This window comes from Megalobrama amblycephala, linkage group LG19 (genome assembly GCF_018812025.1).
Source record: "Megalobrama amblycephala isolate DHTTF-2021 linkage group LG19, ASM1881202v1, whole genome shotgun sequence".
NCBI lineage: Eukaryota > Metazoa > Chordata > Actinopteri > Cypriniformes > Xenocyprididae > Megalobrama > Megalobrama amblycephala.
The window spans coordinates 17,063,966-17,085,372 of NC_063062.1; the positions used below are offsets into that span (position 1 = coordinate 17,063,966).

The following is a 21,407-nucleotide window of genomic DNA, read 5'->3' on the forward strand; positions in this document are numbered from 1 at the left end:
GGATGGGGCAGGTTTGGTCTGCTGAGCCGGCGCAGTCCTGGGGCGGCTAGGAGCAGACGCAGAGCTGGAGCGCTTGGGCAGAAAGTGTCTCATGGCCTGAGACGACTTCTGCGCTGCTGTGAAGCACTCGCTGGCCCAAAAAGACCGGAAGAGGAGACCGGGGCGTCCAGAAAGGCCGTCTTATCCAGGTCCTTGATTTCCGTGAGGTTGAGCCAAAGATGGCGCTCAAGCACAACCAGGCTGGCCATGGAACGACCGATGGCCTGGGCAGTGGCCTTCGTGGCCCGCAGGGCTAGATCGGTGGCGCTGCGGAGATCCTTGAAGGCAGGTGCATCAATGCCGGACTCGTCCAAAGAGCGGAGGAGTTTGGCCTGGAACACCTGGAAGATCGCCATGGTGTGAAGCGCCGAAGCAGCTTGGCCTGCAGAGGTGTAGGCTCTTCCAGCCAGAGTAGAGGTGGTTCTGCAGGGCTTGGAAGGCAGGGCTCTTTTGGTCTTCCATCCCACAGCCGCGGGAGGACAGAGGTGAGCTGCCACCGCTTCATCCAGGGGCGGCAAATGCTCATAGCCCTTCTCTTCTGCGCCGTCGACAGCAGTGAGGGCAGAACGGTGTGTTGTGTGGAGGCGGGCGGAGTACGGAGCGCGCCACGACTTCGTAAGCTCCTCGTGCACCTCAGGAAAAAATGGAGCGGAACGCTGGCGAGGGGCTTGGCGGCGGCCTGGCAGGAACCACTCATCCAGGCGGCTACGCGATGGCTCCTCCGGAGGGGCCCAGTCGAGGTCTAGCTCTTCCACTGCTCTGGATAGGATGCGGAAGAGCTCAGCATCCATACCCTGGCCGTGATCAATGGGCTCCAGAGGAGGCGGGGGAGCAGGGTCGTCCGGCTCGCCAGCCCATCCTTCCGCTTCAGAAGCCGCAAGAGACATGGAGTCATCCGGCTCTTCGTCAGATCCTCCAAACGAGACGAGGTCGCTCGCATCTGCAGAGGGACGCTGCTCTGGTCGGGAGAACATGACGGGAGAACGTTCTCTCGGGGGAGAAGGCGAGGCACGCGGGGGCTGGGCCGACGTGAGCTCGCACAACTCCGGGCACTGAGTCGCTCTACCCCGCTGTCTCTTCCTGGCCGGCTCGCGGGAGGAAGGAGACGGGAGGGCGCGAGCGGCGATAACGCCTTCAGTGAAGAAGGCGACCCGCGAGCGCAGATAACCGAGGCTCATGCTCTCGCAGTGCGGGCATGAGGCTCCAGCGAGCGCGCCGTCGGCGTGGGACTTGCCCAGGCACGCGACACACTCGCTGTGTCCGTCATCATCGTGCAGAGGGGCTCTGCACGTGCCACAAGAGTGGCGCGGCATTTGAAGCAACGCCGCCGCCGTTATAACGGCGATTGGGGGGCTCTTTTTAGAGTGGCGAGGGCCGCGGAAGCTCTTTTAGAGCGGTAGAACCGCTGAGGAAACGCTCTTTTAGAGCGGCAATAAGCCGCGGGAAAGCTCTCAAGGGGCGCACTGGATGGCGGCAGGAGACACGCTGAGAAGGCGGCCGGAAGCGGGAGCGGGAGGCGGGCGTCTCGAGGACGGCGCTCGGGGCGGCAGTCAGCGAGGGCGCCGGCGCTGTCTCCGACCGGCGAGTTCAGCTGGGTCCGCTGCGGGGCCTCTTCAGACGGCGGCGGGAGCTTCTCGAAGGCGGCGAGTTTCCTCAGGCTTCAGGCGGAGATCAGCGAGGAGATGCGTTGTCGTCGCTGAAGGAGAAAGGACTGAAATCCTATGGCGAAACGCCTGCTTATAGTGACGGGGAAAAAGGGAGACTTTTCCCCATACGCAGTACGAGTGAAGTATCGAAAGGGAACACTGATGTGTGCTGTTAATAACAAATAATCGCTAAATTGTAATTTAGACACGTACATTTTCTCTAAAGTTGCTTTGAAAAGAAAAAAATATTGTGAAACAATTTTGTAAAAGATCTGTTAGTTATTAATATCCTTAAGTCAATCATCATTATCTCTCAATCACTTAGCCTACTGCTGTCCTGTTTCCTCTTTTCCTCATCTTCTTGCTTTCTTTTTCGCTTCTGCCTACCAGACAGATATGTCCTCTTCATGTTTAAAAAATGGAATTAGGCATTTTAATGTAAGTAAGCGCTGCGCCAGTTTGAAAGCGGCGGCAAACGAGAGAGGGGTCTTCTAAGGGGGATGCAGAGATGTCGCTGCGTCACTGCGTGTTATAATGATATTTACATTTCTGATTGTTTAAATGATCAGCCCTCGGGGGCCCCCTCAAAATGCGGGGCCCCAGGCAATTGCCTGCCTTGCCTGCCCTATTGCTACGCCTCTGTATATATATAGGCCTTTTCATATACACATTTTTTACATTTGTAGGGGCCAGTTTTTATAATTACTTAATTTATATCTACTTGAATCTGCATATCTGTTGTTCATATACCTAAATTTAACCAGTTACATTAATCAATCACATTTATACAGACTGTTACCAATGATTTTTTTTTCAACCATCAACTACAGCAATATGGTAGACAAAACCTGCAAAAACAATAAATAAATAAATACGGAAATAAATAAATAAATAAATAAATACATAAATTCACAACATTATATATAAATAAATGTGCAAATAAATACATTAATAAATATATAAATCCACATATTCCTGCATAAATAAATATATAAATAATTAAATGTGTAAGGAGATAAATAATTAAGAAAATAAAACGAATGTAGGGGGAAATTAAAAAAATGCTGAGCTTAAAGTTTACTTTTTTTTTTTTTTACTTTAAACCGTTTATTCATGTTTGAATGTAGCTCAAAAATTATTTATTTATTTATTTATTTATTTATTTATTTTTCCTTGGCGCAACATGCTAATGAGAAGGTGTCAATCAAATTTTCAATCTGTTGAAAATGGTAGTATACAATCTGCTGATTAGCCTATATTCTCTTCAGAGTAGATTCCTCTATACACGCTTTAGGTCAGTTACCAGCTACATTTGATGTGACTGTAGATCCATTTGTCCGCTAAAAGAGCACAGTAAAGTTAGTTTTAGGTTTGATATTCGCTGCATATTCATCTAGGCTGCCAAAGGGACCGTTTGCAAATTCCACTCCCAGTTCAAAAATATATACAGTACAGTCCAAAAGTTTGGAACCACTAAGATTTTTAATGTTTTTAAAAGAAGTTTCGTCTGCTCACCAAGGCTACATTTATTTAATTAAATATACAGTAAAAAACAGTAATATTGTGAAATATTATTACAATTTAAAATAACTGTGTACTATTTAAAATATATTTGACAAAGTAATTTATTCCTGTGACGCAAAGCTGAATTTTCAGCATCGTTACTCCAGTCTTCAGTGTCACATGATCCTTCAGAAATCATTCTAATATGCTGATTTGCTGCTTAATAAACATTTATGATTATTTTCAATGTTGAAAACAGTTGTGTACTTTTTTTTTCAGGATTCCTTGATGAATAGAAAGTTCAAAAGAACAGCATTTATCTGAAATACAAAGCTTCTGTAACATTATACACTACTGTTCAAAAGTTTGGGGTCAGTACGAATTTTTATTTTTATTTTTTTGAAAAGAAATTAAAGAAATGAATACTTTTATTCAGCAAGGATGCATTAAATCAATCAAAAGTGGCAGTAAAGACATTTATAATGTTACAAAAGATTAGATTTCAGATAAACACTGTTCTTTTGAACTTTCTATTCATCAAATAATCCTGAAAAAAAATTGTAATAATATTTCACAATATTACTGTTTTTTACTGTATTTTTAATTAAATAAATGTAGCCTTGGTGAGCAGACGAAACTTCTTTTAAAAACATTAAAAATCTTAGTGGTTCCAAACTTTTGGACTGTACTGTATGTCGAATCATTCAGTACACAATTATTTTTAGAAAAAAAAATTACTTTAAGTCACCTGGGTTTTTCTGTGTCCAAAGCTTGTAGTACATTCCTAGTGACCAGACTCACTTCGTACAGGTGAATAATGCAAAATCTCACCTGTAGTAAGTCAGTCTGGCCACTAAGAGCGTACAACCACTGGAACATGAAAAAACACAGATGAATTAGGCCTACAGAAGGTCCCTTCAGACTTGTCTCTCTGCCGCCTGCTCATAGAGACCAATTTATTATAAAGCACAATTGAGGAAAATTGGGTTGTAGCTCGTTGTCTAGGTTACTATGATTGGAAGTAGCTGCATTTGTGTTTTAACAACGTTTAGCTCACGAGTTATTGATCCAGGAAGTTCGAATCTGTGAATATATTGCCAACTTTACTGAACTCCTTGACTTAAGCACTGACTGCATATCTTTATATTTGAGTCCAGCAAGTTCAAACTCTATGAGCCGCGCATTATTTGTGTGCATTATTAACGTATGGAACTAACTGAAACACTACTGCCAGCCAGCGGGACATTAAAGAGGAAGTGTTTGTCCGAGCTCACAGCAAGGGTACTATAATATCTTTGCGAGGGAACGCAAAGTTTCTCAGGGCAGGGAACGCAAAAGATTTGAATTTTTTTCCTCCCATCCCAAATTTTTTCCATCACCACATGCCTTCAGGGGCTCCGAATCTCTTGCTTGCATCTTTTCTGCATTTTGTTGTTTATGATGATAAATGAGAATTTGTGTGAATGCGATTCAGAATTCAGTCAGTGCAGCGCATGCAATCCTCATAATACTGGCATTTGCGCGGTGACTAACCACAACGCCTCTGATTGGACGTTGTATTCCTAAACTCAACGAAAATGTGTGTGATTGTTTATAATGCTCAACACTGCAAACTACACACGTAAAAGAAAACGACTATAAATATGATATAACAAACAAATCTACTGTAAATACAATGCCGCAATTTTCATATTTATAGGCAATGTTTCATATTACGGGTTAGACTACTTTCTTTGACCCCCCCAGCATCTTATTTTGTTGTCCTTTAGGGGGATCAAACCTTCATTAGGGGGGTCACAGGCCCCCCCAAACCCCCCCGTAATTCGCACCCTGCAACACAATCATGCATAACAAGATCTAAGAAACTCCTAAAATGGAGTTGTTTTAAACAAACAGTGAGTTTATTCTTTTTCCACAATGTAAATCTCTCTGAATATGCCAGGGCTAGTTGTCACAATGGAAGAAAGTAATTAAAGAGACAGTATTCCTTTCAAAGAGCAGACAAAACTACTCCATCTTTATAATGACCATTTTCTACATGCTGTAATAATAGTAAAGTGATGAAAACTGATTTATGGGAATGATGTAGTGATCAAAACATGTGACACAAATAAAAACTCTCTTTTAGTTTCTTAGTTTCAAACAGAAAGGAGACTTTGGACATTTATCAAATTTTTTAAAATGTAAATTTAAAAAAAGAAATGAAACTCATATGTAATCCAAATTCATATTTGTCTACAAAACTAATTGCACCAGAAAGCATTACATTTTTTAAGATCATGGGAAACATAAATTCAGTCAAGTGTGCCCAAACATTTGTTGTACGTGCAGAGACTGACCACATAAAGTTTAGCTCAGGTTCATAACTCTTCTGACTAAGGGTAATAATTAATACAGTTTTGTGAGGCAAGTAAGACAGAAATCGAACACCTTGCCGTTTGTTCTTTCTTTTGAGTCACAGACGAACGCTGACGGACCTCATGCAAATCCAATGAAGCTTGTTTTATCCTTGCATTGGAACTGTGAAGGTCTCATAAATGAATTCAACCTGAGAGGTACAAAGGAACAGGTCAGTACAAAGCTTTGCTGTTTTTTGGTTTTGCATTCATTTCATTTATTCAGGAGCTTAGATTTTGTCAGTGGGCAGAATATATATATATTTTTGGTGTATTTGCACTTTAAAGTGGTTATTCAGGAACAACAATATGTGGTGACATCTAAACAAAATGATTGTATTCAAGTTAATTTTTAATATGAAGCCAGATTACATAACATAACATATATTAGAAGAACATAACATTAAAAAGTGCTATTTAAAATAGAACTATTGAGAGCACAAAACTAAGAAATCCCTTTTCAAAGAAAGTTCCCTGCACAAATTAATTTCCAGTTTCTTTCGGGCTGTGTGAAATTCTCTTCACTGTACTGTTGGCTAAGACGTTAATTATTGATCATTAGCATACGCCTTTCTACTTTGCCAAACTCTGCAGGGTTCTTGCCAAGGGCACTATTCTGAAACATGTCTTCATGCAAAGCATGGTAGTTTTTCAGTAGTTAGTGCAGATACATCCAATAATAGGTTTATTAGATGAAAATTTCACCCCAAAATTCAAATTTTGTCCTCATTTACTCACCTTCAATTCATTCCAAAACTGTACAATTATCTTTCTTCTACAAAACACAAAAGAAGTAGATGTTAGGCAGTATGTTCATGTTCTCTTTTGCATAAACCAATATTAGGCTTCACAGACATGAGAAAAATGCTTTTTCAAGAGATTTGAAAAGCAAAAAAAAAAAATTATAACTCTGATATGAAATTATTAAAACAGGGCTTTGGAACTGTTACAAACCTCAGCTACCATAGCTTCCTCAATTCGGTTATGTTATGTCAGGCTTTCTGAATGATTGACATATTATTGGCTGATGACGTGGCCTATAAGAGCAGGCTGAGGCATGTAAACACACCCACAATGGAGAAATGCAGAATAAACAGGCAGAGGTAAAACAGGTCTATGTATATGCAAACAGAAAGGAGACAACTGTTAGTTACATTGCTGAAGGATCCAATGAAGTATGTGAGTTACTTTCAGTTGTTTTCTTTCTTTTAATTTTGCATGTCTGTGATGTACTAAATGAGGATTATGCTCTTTCACATCAGTATACAGTATAATGTATTACTACTTAGTTTTTATTGAGCTTGCACTGTGAAAAGATTGTTAAAACAATAGTTTAACATCAAACTCATTCCAAAGGGGGAACAACTAAAACACTAAACTGTAAAACTGTCAAAATGTCTAATGTATAAGATATTCCAATAATTTGAGTCATATGATATTTGATGCAGATAAAATCTACAACAAATACTGGAGGAAGTTCTGAGGAAATGCTTAGGGAGTTTTGAGCTACTTTCTGGCTTTATTCCCTTAACTGATCGATATGTGTTAGTCTCTGACATTAATGAGAGCACTATAAGGGGTGTGTGATTACCAGAACAACCATTTAGTGCTACTTTAAAGCTCATTTTCTACCTTGGGCATTGAAAAACAACAGGAAAATACTTGGAAACGTTCTGATAACAACATAAAGTTTGTTGAAAAACTTGTATGCTGATGTATGCAAGCTAATGCATGTTGATCTTTTACAAAATATCTGTCAAAATTGGAGCATTTGTGATGAAAATTAAAATGTATGTATTTGAATTGCATATAAAATATGTTAAAAAGTTTTAACATGAATGAATAAACTTAAAGGTGCTACAGAGGATCTTTTCGTCGACTGAGAAACCAAAGACCGTTACTGAGTTTTTGAAATGAGCGCATGCGTAAGAACAACCCCCCTCCTTCACAGCTCACTCGTGCACGAGTATTGGAACACGAGTGTTTGTTTACCACCGGCATTCGCTGTGTTGTGTTAGTGGATTCATTATGTCAGACTCACCGCAGGTAACTCATAATCTGCAGTTGTTACTCCTGTCTCTTGACAAAAACATTGCATGCGGCGCCTGTGGAGTGTGGAAAGTTACTGGAGCGCGCAGCCGCGCTCGTCTCTCGCAAGGAACGTCACGGCAGTGATTGACAAGCCAGAGGGCCAATCGTTTACGCGATGATCGCGTAATCGTTTGGCTGATGTTTTTAAGGCCCTACTTCGTGCACAGATGATGTATATTAATATTATTCCTTTCAGTGCACCTAATAAATAGTCTTTTATCAGTTAGTAAAGACAGTTTCAAGTAATATTGCAAAAATGTATAAAACAAAACATCCTCTGTAGCACCTTTAATGTTATCCATATTTGTCAATCATACATAAAATGCACTGTAAAAAATTATTTTCATGATTTGTTATCACAACATTTTTTTCTTTTGTCAAATCAACTTCAGTAATTAATGTGGTTCAGATAACATAATATTTTGAGTTCCTGTTGATTAAACCAATTGCCTTCATTTGTATTAACTCAATTTTTTTATTTCAACTCAAAATTTAATGATGCTATTATAGAAATCTTGTTTTTTACCCATAAGAAACAAGATTTCTGTAATAGCACTACTAAACAAAATGTGTACACAATAACCAGGTTTATATATTTATCATCAATAAATCCAATTTGTTTCAGTCTTATACATTTTAATTGAATAGCGCTTGTTCTACAGCTTCATACTTTTTAACTGAAAATATTTCATTGTTTTCACAATGAACAGATTTATGCTGCTTCTAGGCAATTTGAATAGATGCAAATATGATTAAAAAAAGTATTATTATTGAATATTGATTACTGAAAATATGATTATTTAAAGATCTTGACCAAAAATGTATGCACCTCTTGATGGAAATAAATGTTGTGATGTTATTTCCATCAAGAGGTGTATCAATTTACGGTCAAGATCTTGTATTGACAATGCAAGAGTCAAGCACTCTGTAAAGTCTACTCCAGCACATCCCAAAGACTTTCAATGAATTTAAGGTCTGGACTCAAGAGGTGCCAATTCATGTGTGAAAATGATTCTTCATGCTCTCACAACCATTCTTTCACAATTTGAGCCTGATGAATCTTGACATTGTCATCCTGGAATATGGCCATGATGTGTTCCTACATGACTGTTTAAAGGGTTAGTTCACCCAAAAATGTAAAATAATGTAACCCTCATGCCATTCCACACCCGTAAGACCTTTGTTCATCTTCGGAACACAAATTAAAATATTTTTGTTGAAATCCGATGGCTCAGTGAGGCCTGCATAGACAGCAATGACATTTCCTCTCTCAAGATTCATAATGCTCCAAAGCTTCATGAAGAGCGATCATAGTGATTCATCATAGAAGAACTGTTGGCAAACATACACCATGCTAGAAACAATTATTTTATCCCTTAAAAGTCATCTTGATCACCAAAATGTCATGACATTTAAACGTTTTTGAATGTAACTCTACACCCTTGCCTCATTTAGTATATGCGGTTCTATGAATCCACTCATTGACAATCACATAGTGATGTGATTGGTTACAAGTAACTTTTAAAAACTTGTTTTAATCCAAACAGCAACTTTTTTTTTTTTGTCTGGGCAGAGTGTACATATGTTATATTTTATGGTAGTTTCTTAATTTTTAATATTTGGTCTATAATCTTAAATCTCATTTCTCATTGCTTAGATCTGATTGATTTCATTGTCTTTTTCTCTGACAGATCTAGATCAGGATGGCAACATTTAACAACACTGGCACAATCAATGGCAGCAATCAGTATCGCTGTGTTTTAAATGAGAACTTCAAGTACATTCTCCTCCCGGTGAGTTACACTCTGGTGTTTGTGGTCGGCCTGGGGTTGAACATCACCGCCATGTACGTCATCTTGTTTCGAACCAAACACTGGAAGCCCAGCACCATCTACATGATCAACCTCAACGTTTGTGACACTCTTTACATCCTCACCCTTCCGTTTCTGATCTACTATTACGCTGATGAGAACGACTGGCCGTTTGGCGAGCCGATGTGTAAACTGATTCGCTTTCTCTTCTACACGAACCTCTACGGAAGCATCCTCTTCCTCAGCTGCATCAGCCTACACCGATTTCTAGGTGTCTGCCATCCTGTGCGCTCTTTGTCTTGGATGAACGGCCGTCGTGCTCGTTTGGTCTCTGCGGGCATATGGACAACAATGCTGATCTTTCAGGCGCCTATCCTTTATTTCTCCAGGATGAAAGATAATGGTGGCATACGGGTTTGCTATGACACCACCAGCAAGGAGCTCTTCAATGACTTTCTGGTCTACAGCTCGGTGGTGATGTTCCTGCTCTTTGTCCTACCATTTGGGGTGGTGCTGGTCTGCAATGGGCTGATGGTGAGGAAACTTCAGGAACCCGGTGTTGGTGAAGGACCAATGTCACAACGCTTTAAGCAGAAGTCAGTGAAGATGATCATTATTGTGCTTCTGGCTTTTATGTTGTGCTTCTTGCCTTTCCACATGAACCGCAGTATATACTACACCTTCCGCTACCTGGACAAACAGGTGAGCTGCTCGATGCTGGACTACGCCAACATTGCCTACAAGGTCACGCGACCTCTGGCCAGCTTAAACAGCTGCATCGACCCCATCCTCTACTTCATGGCAGGACAGGGCTTCAGAAGAAGCATCAAGAGCAAGAAAGCTAAAGCAAGATCTGAAAATATGAAATCACCATCAACCTCTTTATAATGTGCTTGAGCAAAAATAAAATATCTTAGACTACTAGAAGGTTCTTGGGGCAGCCATGACAGGGCCTTACCCGGGGAAATGAGATTTGATGAATGGCAGTCATCAATGTTGATGTAATTAAAGGGTTAGTTCACCCAAGAAATGAAAATTCTGTCATTAATTACTCACCCTTATGCGTTCCAAACCTGTAAGACCTTCATTCATCTTCGGAACACAAAGTAAGATATTTTTGATGAAATCCGAGAGCTTTCTGACCTCTGATAGACTGCAACATTATTACCACTTTCAAGGCCCAGAAAGGTAGTAAAGACATTCAGTGTGTTCCAAACGGGATATATCGCCCTCCAAAGGGCACTTCAGAGTGAAAACAATGATGGCCGCCATATTGAATGGTCGTTCCAAACCGAAGTGCTCAAAACTGGCCACTTCAAAGGGCCCTTTGGAATGAAGGATTTCAAAGGGTACAACTGATGGACACCTCAGGTCCCCATGATTCTTTGCACAGGGAAGTTGTTTGACGTCACAGAATAGGCTTGGAGTTCGATTTTACCTAGAAATGCATGAATAGTATTTTTCTATACCACTTTAATATTTATATGAGTTAGATTTGGTACATTATTATTGTCAAAATGATGTACTTCAACAAAAATGCTTTACAGCTACCTTTGTCAGTCAGTTCAAATGTTTCAAATTCATAGATACAATATACATTATATTTAACGTAAAAGACCGGCAGTAGCTTATAATGTTACTACAGTAAATGAATGCGTATTAATACAAAGAGTAAACCAGAGGGGAAAAGAAAGCACCTCCCTTATTGCCTCGTTAAGATGGCGCTGAAATGCATTCCAAAAAAATAGTTTTTTTGACTCCTATACCCTTCATCCCTTCGAAGCTCTCACTCCGGAGGGTAAACCCTTTGAAGGGATTAGGGCATAGGGATGAGCCCTTCCGAATGGAACGCAGGGAATGTTAAAATAGTCCATTGGACTACAGTGGTTCAACCTTAATGTTATGAAGCGACAAAAAAAAATTTTGTGTGCAAAAAAAAAAAAAAAAAGACTTTATTCAACAATTTCTTCTCTTCCATGTCAGTCTCCTATGCTGTTCACATAGTAAACTCAGTGTAACGCTTTGGGGTTCTATGTCAGAACGCCGATTCAGTACTGGCCGACACTATACACGTGAGCAGCACGACGCATGCGTATGATGCTGAAGCAGGAGACTGACACGGAAGAGAAGAAATTGTTGAATGAAGTCATTATTTTTGTTTGTTTTTTGAGCACAAAAAGTATTCTTGTCGCTTCATAGCATTAAGGTTGAACCACTGCAGTCACATGGTCTATTTTAACAATGTCTTTACTACCTTTCTAGGCCTTGAAAGTGGTAATAACGTTGCAGTCTATTGGAGGCCAGAATGCTCACGGATTTCATTAAAATTATCTTAATTTGTGTTCCGAACATGAATGAAGGTCTTATGGGTTTGGAACGACATGAGGGTGAGTAATGACAGAATTTTTATTTTCGGGTGAACTAACCCTTTAAAGACTCCATTTGTAGAAAAAAAAATAAAACTCAAAAAAGGAGTGATCACAATGGCGCAATTTCAGAAAAATGTTGTGAGCAAAGCATCCATTCTCAACAGTATAGAGATGTATAAAGCACAGCTCACACAGAAGTCATAACATGCAGTTTTTTTGTTTTTTTTTTTTGGTCAACGCGGTTAGCGTGACGAAACGGAACACAAACAAATCTGCATGTGATACAAAACTGCCGATTATGTGAATTCCTAATTGGATTTCGACCTAGAAATTTAGCTGGGCGATGGTAAATGTGACCGCAGCTTAATAAGGAACTCTTTGGTGTTGTATAAATAGAAGGTCCCTGTGACCCTTCCATATAGAATGTGAAGGACCATATCGCTATATATATCTGCACTTTGACCAGAGAATGTGCCGCGTTCTATTCATGCTGCATAATTGACGTACTGGTGGTGAAGGAAAACTCTGCTTCTGTTAAGAAACCTTACAAAGTCCCTGAAGATCCCAGGGGAAAAAAATAGTCTAATGAAGTTGTCATTAAGTTATGAAAAGAGGTGTGTCGGAATGGCATTTCCTCTAACCTCTGACTATAGACTTGGTTCAGTTCCAGGATGAGTAAAATCAGAGAGAGCTGTCTTTATATGCCTTAAGTGAGGGTGAGGGAGTGAAGTGAAGTGAAGAGAGGTTTGTTTTTGTAAACCAAACCTGAAACTAAAACTATTAAAAATCGTAATAGTTAATAAAATGAAATATAAATATTACATGAAAAATTTAAACTTAAAATTTGAAATGTTGCCTTGACAACAGACCAAAATAAGATGTAAACTACAGCTATTTCTAAAGCTACAACTGGAATAATATAAATTAAAGCTGAATTTAAACTAAAATTGAATTGAAAACTTAAAAGATAATAATAATAATAATAATAATAATAATAATAATAAAAAGCTAATTCAAAACATGAATAATTAAGGAAATAGTATAGGCTATTAATAATTCTAAAATAGCACTGAGCCAAGCTTTAATTTAAACAGACAGTTATTGCTGAATCAGGGAAAACTTTAATATATATCAATAAAAAAATGTAATGGAAAAGGAGAGGTTGAACATGGGTAACATATAATTTCTAAAGCCGGGCACACATTTAACGACTAGCTAAAACATTCTAAGACTGTGCTCAACAAACAGCGATTGTTTCCTGCGACTGAAGCAGATTTAAATACTTACACATGGAATTTGAACACCGTCTGCCATCGCCAACTGAACGCAACTGCCTCTGACTGGACGCGTTTGAGCGCGATCAGTCATAAGTATCAATTTACATTCATAATCGGCCTTACAATCGTTAAGTGTGTGCGCGGCTTAAGATGTCTAATTGTTTAAAGTGTCTACACTATTCATGGGGTATGTGGTTTTAATTTCAGTGATGTCACAAAAAATCGGAGACTGTCATTCATCTTGTTACAGTACATTCAAAATATATGCACTTTATCAGCAAAGTAAAGGAATTTTAAAGTACCGATTTTGATTTGAAGTTGATTTGTCATCTTACTTTATGTTTTTTAGAAAACAACTTCGATATGAAGTCAATCAGTAAGATATAAGCTACTTAAAGCTGAAGTATGTCGTTTTTGTGCCACTAGAAAACATAATTAAACAAATATTCAAAACAACTTTCCGAATACACTGTAAATAGATAGTCCCTGTGTGTTGTTGTGTAGGGCAAGAGATTTAGTTTTCGAGAAAATAACCATCAGAAATGGCCTGACTATCTCTGAGCTTATTAAATTATTTTAAAACCGAAATAGTTACATACTTTAGCTTTAAAGGTGCCCAAGAATGCTTTTTCACAAGATGTAATATAAGTCTAAGGTGTCCCCTGAATGTGTCTGTGAAGTTTCAGCTCAAAATACCCCATAGATTTTTTTAAATTAATTTTTTTAACTGCCTATTTTGGGGCATCATTAACTATGCACTGATTTTTTCAGCGCACCGCCCCTTTAAATCGCATGCTCCCTGCCACATGAGCTCTCGATTATATTACAGCACATTTACAAAGTTCACACAGCTAATATAACCCTCAAATGGATCTTTACAAGATGTTCGTCATGCATGCTGTATGCATGCTTCGAATTATGTGAGTAAAGTATTTATTTTGATGTTTATATTTGATTCTGAATGAGTTTGAGGCTGTGCTCCGTGGCTAACGGCTAATGCTACACTGTTGGAGAGATTTATAAAGAATGAAGTTGTGTTTATGAATTATACAGACTGCAAGTGTTTAAAAATGAAAATACCAACGGCTCTTGTCTCCGTGAATTCAGTAAGAAACGATGGTAACTGTAACCTCATTTAACAGTACATTAGCAACATGCTAACGAAACATTTAGATAGACAATTTACAAATATCACTAAAAATATCATGCTATCATGGATCATGTCAGTTATTATTTCTCCATCTGCCATTTTCGCTGTTGTTCTTGCTTACCTAGTCTGTTGATTCACCTGTGCAGATCCAGACGTTACTGGTTGCCCTTGTCTAATGCCTTTCATAATATTGGGAACATGGGCTGGCATATGCAAATATTGGGGCGTACACCCCGACTGTTATGTAACAGTCGGTGTTATGTTGAGATCCGCGTGTTTTCCGGAAGTCTTTTAAACAAATGAGATTTACATAAGAAAGAGAAAGCAATGGAGTTTGAAACTCAATGTATGTCTTTTCCATGTACTGAACTCTTGTTATTCAACTATGCCGAGGTAAATTCAAATTTTGAATCTAGGGCACCTTTAAAGATGATTTCCGAATGTGGTTGTTGTCACTCCCATAAATAGGCCTAACGGACTTGTTTTTAGATATTGAATTAAAGATGTTTTTCTTTTTTTAAACATAAATTTAACATGTGATTTTTTGCTTTAAAACAAGAAAAAAAACTAATCAATAAATCAACATTCAGTGAGGAAAAATAAACAAAATAAATGCTTGGAAATATGTTAATATCAAGAAAATCAATAAATATGAGATATACTGTATGTTAGTACTGTATGTTGCTTTAGGCACTTTATGGCATTGCATTCTCAAAGCTAATACAAGAGAATTTTTTTTTCTAAGTGTCTGTACATTGAAGTTTAGGCAACATGTTGGATGCAAAACCCATGACTTTGGCATTGCACTACAATTTCATATCTATATGTACAAATTAAGCTACATTAACCAACATATGAACTTCTTCTACTGTGAGTTTTCCCTTTCATGTCAACTATCATAGCTACTGAACATTCCTACAATGTGATACATTTTCATATTCTCAAGATATGTCTTAATATGATAATAATTAAATAATTAATATAACTATCATATTAGATAGTTTTATCACAACTAAGTTAACATAAAGGTGATGTTTAAATAATTTTGGTACTTTGGTTTAAGTGGATGTTGACATTTTTGTTGTGTTCTTGGTCTGCAGCAAGTTGTAAAATAAAAATTAAGAAAAATTCCAGCTGTTTCTTAATTTTATTTCTCTAATTGAAATGTTTCAAAGAAAACATATTTTGTTGGGAATATTGTTTTAATTTCACATCTTCTCATCTTTTGCACAAAGTGTTGGGGAAAGTTACTTTTAAGGCCAATTCACACTGCACATACAAACACCAACAAACGTTTGTTGGGTTTTGTCTGATCAGTGTGTTTCCCCTGTTGGCGTCTATTGGAGTTTGTTTTCACCTGACTGACCATGTTCAATCAGTGTGTGTTGGTGTCTGTTGGGGCAGTGTGAACATGACAGTTATTTTTCATAAAATTCTAAATCCAACTGCCAACTTGTTTGTTGGTGTTTGTCTGTGCGGTGTGAATTGGCCTTTAAAAGTAGTGCATTACAATATTGCGTTTAGAGTTGTCAAAAGTACCGACTTTGGTACCACATCGGTACTGAAATTTTAAAAATGTGATGCTTTGAGCACTGTTGAGCGGATTCGCAAACACCTGATTGGCCATTGTGTTCATGGCTCATTGAATATGTCTGTGATTGGCTTCAAAGATCAATGCTTCAAAAGTCATCATTGACGCTCTTCACCGAGTGCTTACACATATACACACCGGAGCGCTTGAAAATAGGCATATATCGCGGACCAGTCCGCTGATAGATGTCTGCTTTCAAATGCTCCTGCTTTCAAAACTCTTCCAAATTCAAATACTTCGGTGTGATTTCAAACGCTCCCTGCGTTGATCACCGTAGCCAATCACAGACATATCCGATGAGCGCATCAACACATGACTCTGCCCCGTCCAGTCAGTGGCATCGAAGCAACACGGAGCGCGAGCGGTGAGACTTGAGTCTTCACTAAACTCTGTCAGTTGTATGTGTTTTACAGTTTGCCAGTTTGGACATTCAAGCGATTAGACGATCAGATGTGTAATTGAGGTAAAATGTTTAATTAATCAAGGTTTTGATTTTAGGTCATAATCGTCCAGCCCTACGAATCCGCTTAACAGCGTTTAAAGCATCACGTCTTTAAAATTTCAGTATCTATTGGTACCGAAGTCAGTACTTTTGAAAACTCCCTTAAAAAAGTATCGTTACTCCCTAAAAAAGTATCTAATTGTGTTACTTAGTTACTTTTTATGAAAAGTAATGTGTTACATAACTTTTGCCTTACTTTTTCTCACCTGGGCTGGGCTTGCTTGCAGTGTTAATTTCGTTGACGAATAATTTTCGTCATAATTTTCGTCAATGACATTTTTTCACGGGTGAAAACGAGACGATGACTAAATAAAAATGCATTTTGAATGACTAAAACTATGACTAAAATCTACTCAAATTTTCGTCAACGAATAAAAACGAGACGAAAATGATAGAGAGGGACGATTTGGGAAGATATCCAGTCAGGACTGCTGTCCTGTGTGGAAGATGCGCACATTTGAAGTGTTATGTGCTGATCTAACCGCGGGAAACGCGGTGCTATTGCGCTCTCTACAGGCTTGCACAGCAGTACTTCAGACTGCTTCACAATTAAAGAATAGCACACATTTATGCCAAGCGATTGCTTGTTATGAGCTAATGTTGATGAATTATGACAATGTTTACTAATCAATGTTTATATGGTAATATGTTTAAGAAGGTTGTAAGAATGCATATTTTATCTCCCTCGTCTGAACTTAAATGAGCAGCCTGCTACAGTGCAAACTGCAGACATTTCAGAATAAGTGTCACGGTGGATTTCGGGATGGTTTATAATTATTGTATTTTCCAGTTCATTATTGTTATTTTGTTTACACAATAAACTGTATTTAATTTAATTTAATTTCAATTTAATTTATAGTAAATTACTGTATCTTCTGTCACAGGAAGGAAAGACTAAGAACATTATTTGACACTACAAGTATAAGGGTTATTATAGTTAACTAAACCTAAAACCATAAAAAAAAAAACCTTCATTACTTGAAATAAACATTAACTGAAATAAAAAATAAATATATAAAACATGTAAGCTTATTTTATTTCATCTAGTTTCCAAGCTTTAGCTTAACCTGATGTACAAAAATAACAAACAGAAATAAAAAAAACTTTATAGACATTTAAAAGCAAAAGCAAAAAGACAAACACACAAAAAATTACTAAAACTTTGAAATAAAATTACAATGAAAGCAGAAAAACTAAAAATGTAATCAAAATTTTAAACAAATCTCAATGACAACTTTGTCAGTCCCTGACAAGTAGTGAATTGAGCTCTCTTTCGTGTCTTTTTGCACTTGAACGGTCAAAAACCATCCGCATCCATGTGGCGAAAAAAGTACAGTTGGTTGACTTAAGTGAACATAAACAGTTTAGAGAATTTCAGATGTATATCAGTGTATTGGATCTGAGAAATGTTTACTTAATGCATTACAATTTAACTAAACCCTTTAGATTTTAGTTGACTAAATCTACTGTAGATTTAGTCGACTTAAATCTTATGATATTTAGTCTAGACTAAAACTAAAACAATTTCCAATGACTAAAATATGACTAAAACTAAATGTCAAAAGTCTATGACTAAAACTGTCAAAATGAACACTGCTTGCTTATTTGTTTTTTAATAACAACAAAAATGTTATATTTTTGGCAAATGTTAAGGCCCTTTTAACACCAAAAGTGAAATGAATAAGCCTGCATATGCAGGTAAATGCATATTTACGCATGTACATTAGAGGGCGCAGCTCAAACAAACCTTTCAGCTGTGCTGCCATTCTGGATCAAAGAAAAATAAAATACAGGAAAAGGAAGTCAAACATTCTTTTTCTAAATCTAATCTAAAGTAATTTTTCTTATTAGTATGGTTGAATTAGATTACTAAAGGTCAGCAGCAAAGACACTGGTTAATAAAGTAAGATTAAATACATAAAGTACATTTGTGTAATTAATATAGTTAATAATTACAGCTTTGCGTAAAAATCAGAGATTGCATTTCACCGTTTTTATTCATTTTGTGGAAAAATGAATGTTTTTGTGCAAGTGAGATGAGTAAATGCCAGACTGTCCTCCAAAAAAAAAAAAAAACGACCCTATGGGTCGTTTTTCAAGCACCTTATTATGACCTATATTTATATTTTAAAGTCATGCGCCCTCTAGCTGGCCTATGTATTTTCTTTATGATCACTAATACAATTCATGGAAAGATGGCAAAACTAAAATGTATTAAACATATACATAATAAAAACTGAGAGATATATGTCATTAATAGCCATAAATGAAGTAAATTAGCCAATTTTGTTTAAATTAAGGATTGCAGAAATGAGTACTCCCTAGATTTAATTCAACAAATGTATAATATTCTAGTACTTAGTATGCCCTCTATAATTTTGAATATACTGCTCTGACCCTTCTTGGAACGGAGTGTACAAGTTCAAATTGTCACATCTGTCCTGTTTAACTTCTGGATGATGAGCTCCTTAAATGCCCTGATCTTTAATGGGGAGTGTTGCTCAACTCGTCTCTACAGAATCCCCCACAGGTGCTCAAGAGTGTTAAGATTGAGTGCAATACATGTCCACAGAAGGTTTTTCACCTTGGGAGAATGTATATCTTCATTGTCATGTTGAAAAAAATGCCCAACTATGCAGGGAATGAGGAAAGGGTAACAACTTCTGTTTCAAGTTTGTGTATTAAATTACACAGTGGTGTGGGAATTCATGACAGCATTGATAAAGCAAAACTCCTCACACCTTCAGCACTCATACATCCCTATATAAGAGCTTTACTACCACTGAACTTTACTGTGGGAACCAGGCACTTCTCACTGTACTCCTCCTCTAGAAACACCAAAACATTTTGGATGCTGTTAGATCCAAAATTATTGATTTGGTCTCATGAGACCAAATCAATATATTGATTGACCAAATCAGTATCGGCTTTGGAAATGGCTAACTGATTTTATTGTGCTTTGGCTACAGGTAGTTCCAATGAGAACAACAACCATGCGTGTCATTTCTGCAGACTGCATCTTACTCTCATCTTACTTTTGCTGGCTCTGAGACACTTGCTTGGTATTTCTCCTGCTCTTTGTCTAGCAAAAAAATCCCTCATCACTAAATGAAAGCTTAAAATGAAAGCCTGATTATTTCAGGGGCCTTGTCGCAAGTCCATTGTTTTTGAATTTCTGTTACTTTTGCTATATTTTCACACTTATAACAATGATTTGGTAATCCTCTTGCACCACTGTCCTCTTTTGTGCTAAGAAATAAGTCTTCTGACAGTTCTCTCCCAAGTGCTTCCATTGTTGTCAGCATTAAGTCTGAGAATGATTCAGTGGGCTATATAACCCTTTCAATTGTCAAGAAATTACTTCTCTTTAAATCTTTTGGTTCAACATACTTACCTGTTGATCAAACATTGCCTTACACTTACACCAGAAAATGTGTATTTCTTTTTATTTAGTAACTTGTAGGAGGGTGTACTCATTTTTGCTACACAACATTTTATCACCTTGATAAGAAAATCTTATTTTCCTGAATAATTTTGACATGCTTCTTTGGTAATTGATTAAGCAGACTTACTGGAACATTATATCTCCAAAGAACCCTAACATGTCTTCTAAGTAATTGAGTAATTGCTGACTTTCACAAGTTTCAGAGGGGGTGTACTGCCAATGCTCTGCCAATTGAGCTATGTGATACCCGAAATATGACGCAGATAAAAGGGAACAATGCATTAAAATGAAAGCGTCCTTTTGTCGATAGGGGCGCAACTTTAGTAAATGTTTCAGGGAAGTGACAAACGACCTATAGGCGTAATGGTTGGAGAACATGTTGGTAAATGCATGATCACATTTAGTCTAGAACTACAATAACCATCATGTTCACACAGAGCACACAACATCTCTGCACTTTATTTCTCTCAACATGGGGACAGGAGAGCTGTCAGTCAATAAATGTGAAAAAGTAACTTGCGTTACTTATTTGAAAAAGTAACTTAGATATTATGTTGTACACTGAAAAACGAATATGTTACTTTACTAGTTACTTGAAAAAGTAAAAAGTAATCTGATTACGTAACTCAAGTTACTTGTAATGCTTTACCCCCAACACTGGCTGCACAAGTCAAGCTGAAAAGATTCATATGGTACTTTAAAAATCCTCTGCATACCACCCAGGCTCCTTTGGCATACTATTTTTATTCTATTATGATTACACACTAATTGAAATCTTGCATATTGTTTGGAATGGATACAATATGAATTGAGTGCAGATTGCTATTGCTCTATGCTAATTATTCACGAGTTCACACTTACAAATAAGTCAGGTAAATAAATTGGTAAAAGCATTTGGCGTGCTGTCCGGGGAGAGGGCTCCGAGCTCGGTAATCGGCCCGAACACAGAGTATGAAGTAACCCAGAGAGTGTGAGGAGACGGGGTGGTGGAGGGATTCTGGAAACTGTCGAGGATCCTTGGGTGAGTTTTGACTGATTATATACAGGCCTGAACTCATGCCGATTGGGTAGATACGTTGATTACAGATTGTTGACAGCTGGTTGAGATGACGTAATCATTAAGATGACGTAATGATTGGGTAGCTTATTTGACTTGTTCCTCCTGAACTACATTAATAAAACATAATTTGAAAAATAGCATACTACTAGCCTACTTTTACTATTTTTTACAGTATACAGTATATACTTTACACAGTATACAAATATTAGAATAATTTATATAGGGACAATAATTTAGCATGTTTGAAACTTATTGTTTCATAATGCACTCTGTTTTACATATTATTTATTAAAATAGTTGTCAGTATATTCTGAGGTGTTCCATTCTAAACAGTCTGTTTTGTTTCACTGGTCTGGCGTTAAACTTCTGCCATACATAACCAATGGCGTAAGTTTTAAACAAACAGTGGCATGAGAGTTGTTTTTTTTGGAAACCAGTTTACCTTTATTTGAATTGCTTGAACTAACTTTACTTTTGACATAGATTGTGTGAAGCTCTCAGCTGTGATTTGCATACTAGTCCTGAGC

At 37.7% G+C, this 21,407-nt stretch overlaps 1 protein-coding gene across 2 annotated transcripts; it reads left to right on the forward strand.

Annotated features, from left to right (window-relative positions):
- Positions 1–6,542: 6,542 nt before the first annotated feature.
- LOC125254856 (P2Y purinoceptor 2-like) lies at positions 6,543–10,612 on the forward strand. 2 transcript variants are annotated; one of them, XM_048169697.1, is made up of 2 exons: positions 6,543–6,763; positions 9,367–10,612. In XM_048169697.1, exon 2 carries the CDS (start codon positions 9,379–9,381, stop codon positions 10,372–10,374), a length of 996 nt encoding a protein of 331 aa, XP_048025654.1. In that variant the 5' UTR covers positions 6,543–6,763; positions 9,367–9,378; the 3' UTR covers positions 10,375–10,612. The 2 variants fall into 2 exon arrangements, with proteins under 2 accessions (XP_048025654.1, XP_048025655.1); XM_048169698.1 differs by having other exon boundaries at positions 6,543–6,759.
- The last annotated feature ends 10,795 nt before the right edge of the window (positions 10,613–21,407 follow it).

Coding starts and splice junctions, on each gene's coding strand:
- LOC125254856 (XM_048169697.1), top strand. CDS start 9,379: ATGGCAACATTTAACAACACTGGCACAATCAATGGCAGCAATCAGTAT.